The sequence below is a fragment of the Urocitellus parryii genome, chromosome 4 (assembly GCF_045843805.1).
Source record: "Urocitellus parryii isolate mUroPar1 chromosome 4, mUroPar1.hap1, whole genome shotgun sequence".
Lineage (NCBI taxonomy): Eukaryota > Metazoa > Chordata > Mammalia > Rodentia > Sciuridae > Urocitellus > Urocitellus parryii.
Genome location: NC_135534.1, coordinates 56,650,342 through 56,654,549, shown reverse-complemented (window position 1 = coordinate 56,654,549; position 4,208 = coordinate 56,650,342). Strand labels below are relative to the sequence as shown.

The window sequence follows — 4,208 nt, the reverse complement described above, 5'->3', positions numbered from 1 at the left end:
GATTCAACTGTGACAAAGTGGAAACTCAGAGATGGATTTCCAGAATTGTCCATCTGAAAGCTAAGGTTATGTGTACGCACTACATTCCAGTCTACATTATTTGGGGTTGTGCTCAGGGATCTTAGCTGCTTCTACATCTAGAAAGTCTTGCCTAGGGACTGTATAGGTGGCTGATGGTCTCCCAGAAGGTTGTAAGCTTCAGAGAAAGAGTGGAGCATGGAAGGAGACACTTTGCTGGATGGTAGCAGAAGAAGGAATCTAACAAGGTGAGATGGAATTTTGTAGAATAGTTTATTTGGATTCTTCAGTCTCCATTCTCTCATTTGTAAAATGAGGATAATAAGCTGTTCACAAAGATGCATGCCTTTAGTCCAAGTAACTCATAAGGCTGAGGCAGAAGGATTGAAAGTTTGAGGCCAGTCTCAGGATCTTAGTGAAACACAATCTAAAAATAAAAATATAAAAGAGGGTTAGGGATACAACTCTGTGGTAGAGTGCATGTGGGTTTAGTCCCCAGTACTACCAGAAAAAATAAGGATAATAGTAATTCCTACATGATAAAACTGTTGGAGAATTAAATATATATATAAAATGTTCAGCATAGTGATTGTCAAAAAGTGAGCTCCATGTGAATATTATTTATTATCATATTAGTGGTGGTAAAATCGCTCCTCAAATGAGAGGTTTCAGAGATTGAGATAGGAGATTCTCACATTATAATTGGTAAGAACATGTGGTTATGTAAGACTAAGTCTTCAGGTTGAAGATTCCTGCATTCCACCATGAACTAGCTACACCACAAGGAACTACTCAAGAAGCAATGTTTTGAGAATCTTTCTTATCTGGAAGTCATCCAAACATCTTTATAAAATGTGTACTTCTTTTTACAACTCTCAAGACAGTTATTTTCCTACTTTTGCTCTGCAATTAATGTACATGACTTAAAATACTTATTACTTAAAATTCAACTTTACTTGCAGTTTCACCTCCGGTTTTCCCAAGGTACTTAATGGCAAATGTTACAGATATCAATACACAATATTTGTCAATAAACATGTATTGAATGATCAGAAGCTAAGGTTAGCATTTTGTATCTGAAGTACAGCACTGAGTATTTCTTAATCAGAAATATCAGAGTTCACTTGGAACTAATATTTATGTATAAGATAATTTGTGATATTATGCTCTTTAGAAATTATTAAACAAAGGTTACAGAACTATGTAGGTAGATAAAAACAAAAGAACAAATTGACCACTTGAGAACTGACAGAATCTTGAAGGATTGGTTGTTTTTATGTTTGAATTGAACTTCTCAATATCTACTACAGAAAATAATGATACTCTGTGATGCCTTTGAATTCACATATGAATCTCTAGTGTCTTCAGAGATTTATCCCCAGCTGAGAACAAAATGAAAAGAGCTATATAACCACAATGTTTTTGGTCTACTACTGAAATATGAATCAGTTCTCATTTCAAGAGGTAAGATTTTGATTTTTGTTTATTAATCTGATGTAAGATTTTGACTTTTGTTTATGATTCTGATGTATTGAACTTCAAATACAATTTGGGAAAACTTTTTTCTCTAAACTTATCTGTGCTCAGAAAGGGTAGTATGGAAAGAGAACAGGTGTAATCAAGCAATGAGCTAGTGGGCAATATTGGCTGATTTTCTCTGTTTTCACCATTAGTTTCAGAGGAAGGAAGAAATAGTCACAGCCCAAGTTATCAGAAATCCTTGTTCTCTACCCATAAGACAGAAACTTATGGTCTTTCAACACTATGCAAAGTTGGCACTCTAAGAATGTTGAGATGTTTTGGAAATTCCTTAGTATTTAGAATGAATATTTTTAAATGTAAGGAGAAAAAAATCTTTCCAGAATATCTTCTTGTGTTTTTGCATCTGACTGTTAGTTTAGGAGGTAATCTTAGAAAAAGCTTGGTGTATATACTCAGTAAACTTGGAGAGGAGGTTAACCTGGTCAGAAGTTTTGTGATTCTTCTTTTTATTCTGTTTTATTTAGCTGTATATTATTTTGATAATAATATTATTTCATACTACCAAATCCAAATTAGAAATCATTAGAAAGCAGTAGGAAATAATTTGATTTATTAAATAAATTTATCAGTCTTTTTTCCATAGAAATTGTATTGATATTCTAAAACACTTAATGCAGCAATATTTTTAACTTTAAATATATACAAATTACCCAGTAAATTTATAATATACTTAAAATATAATATATATATATATATATATATATACATACACACATATTTCTTATATGCCAGAAAGGTAATAAAGTAATAAAGTTTAGCTATTATTGAAGTCATCCTTGCATCCTTGGTAAAATCTATGAAAAGAAAGAAAAAAATGAATGTTCTTTTTTCCTAATATATTTAGCATTCATTTTTGTTATTTTCATCTGCCTTATAGTATGATTTTTTTGAAACCATATAATATAGGAAGAAGAAAAGACAATATATGAAACAATTTTTCTGATGTTTCTACTAAAACTAACTTAAAATCACTGATTAAGTCACCGTTGCACATAAATAAGCACTGGCCTTTGATCATCTTTATTTACTTCCCATATACATTAATGAAAATGAAACCATCATGTTTATAAACACTTTCATGTCATGTTTCCCCACAGGTCATTTTTCAGCAGCCACTGTCCCATGGATTCCCTGGTCAATGGGAACCACACTGCAGTGACAGAGTTCATTCTATTGGGCTTAACTGAGGATCCAGTCCTCCACATCTTCCTCTTTGTGATCATCCTGTGCATCTACCTGGTGACCATCTGTGGCAATCTCAGCACGATCCTTCTCATCAGAGTCTCTTCTCAGCTCCATCACCCCATGTACTTTTTTCTGAGCCACTTAGCTTCTGCTGACATAGGCTATTCGTCTTCTGTCACACCCAATATGCTTGTAAACTTCCTGGTGGAGAGAAATGCCATCTCCTACCTTGGGTGTGCCACCCAGCTTGGTTCAGCAGTGTTCTTTGGGACAGTGGAGTGCTTCCTTCTGGCTGCCATGGCTTATGATCGCTTTGTGGCAATCTGCAACCCACTGCTATACTCCACCAAAATGTCCACACAAGTCTGTCTCCAGCTATTTGTAGTGGCTTATACAGGGGGTTTCCTCAATGCTTCCTCCTTTGTCATTTCTTTCTTTTCTTTGCTCTTCTGTGGACCAAATCGAGTCAACCATTTTTTCTATGATTTTGCTCCATTAGTTGAACTCTCCTGTTCTGATGTTGGAATCTCTGCAATTGTTTCCACATTTTCTGCTGGCTCCATCATTGTGGTCACTGTGTTTGTCATTGCCATCTCCTACATATACATCCTCATCACCATCCTGAGGATGAGCTCCACTGAGGGGCGCCACAAGGCCTTCTCCACCTGCACCTCCCACCTCACTGCAGTCACTCTGTTCTATGGGACCATTACCTTCATTTATGTGATGCCCAGGTCCAACTACTCCACTGACCAGAACAAGGTGGTGTCAGTGTTCTACATGGTGGTGATCCCCATGCTGAACCCTCTCATCTATAGTCTTAGGAACCAGGAGATTAAGGGGGCTCTGAAGAGACAGCTTAGTAAGAAAATATTATCTTAGTGACATCTTTTATTTTCTCAGGCTTGATATAGTAAAAGTATCCCATAGATATAATGAATAGAAACTGAATGCTTGGGTTTGAAATACATTTTTCGACAAATAATATTCAGTGTAGAGTGTTCCAGTAATTCACTCGCAGGTCAGAATGAGAAAGAATTAAGAAGCAGAGCAAGCAAAGCAGCAGAAGAAAAAAAGTCCTTTATTGTATATAGCAATCTTTTTATAGTATTGTGAACAAAGAAGGCAGCCTTCCCACAGCAATAAATCAGGTCTTTCAGCTAATTAAACATAGCCTACAGAAGTTTTACTTTTTAATGAGAAGTGACCAGCTTCTCATGGCTAATCTGCTTTTGGCCTGGAGCATGCTGAGTTCTGCTCTTTGATAAAAAATTTTTCTTAGAGCCCTCTTAGCCCACTTGGCAAAACATCCCGTTTGCAGGCAAGTCCTCCCAAGGACAGTAGACACCTCATTTTCAAGCATGTCCACTGTTACCTTATCTAAACCTTGAAGGAGCCTCTCATTTGCGAGCAGGCCCTCCCAAGGACAGCAGACACCTCCTTTTCAAGCGTGTCCGCTGTTA

General features: G+C 36.3%; 1 protein-coding gene across 1 annotated transcript; it reads left to right on the top strand.

Moving 5' to 3' along the window:
- Positions 1–2,681: 2,681 nt before the first annotated feature.
- On the top strand, positions 2,682–3,627 carry LOC144254424 (olfactory receptor 5P76-like). The gene has a single exon (XM_077797583.1). It carries the CDS (start codon positions 2,683–2,685, stop codon positions 3,625–3,627), a length of 945 nt encoding a protein of 314 aa, XP_077653709.1. The 5' UTR covers position 2,682.
- The last annotated feature ends 581 nt before the right edge of the window (positions 3,628–4,208 follow it).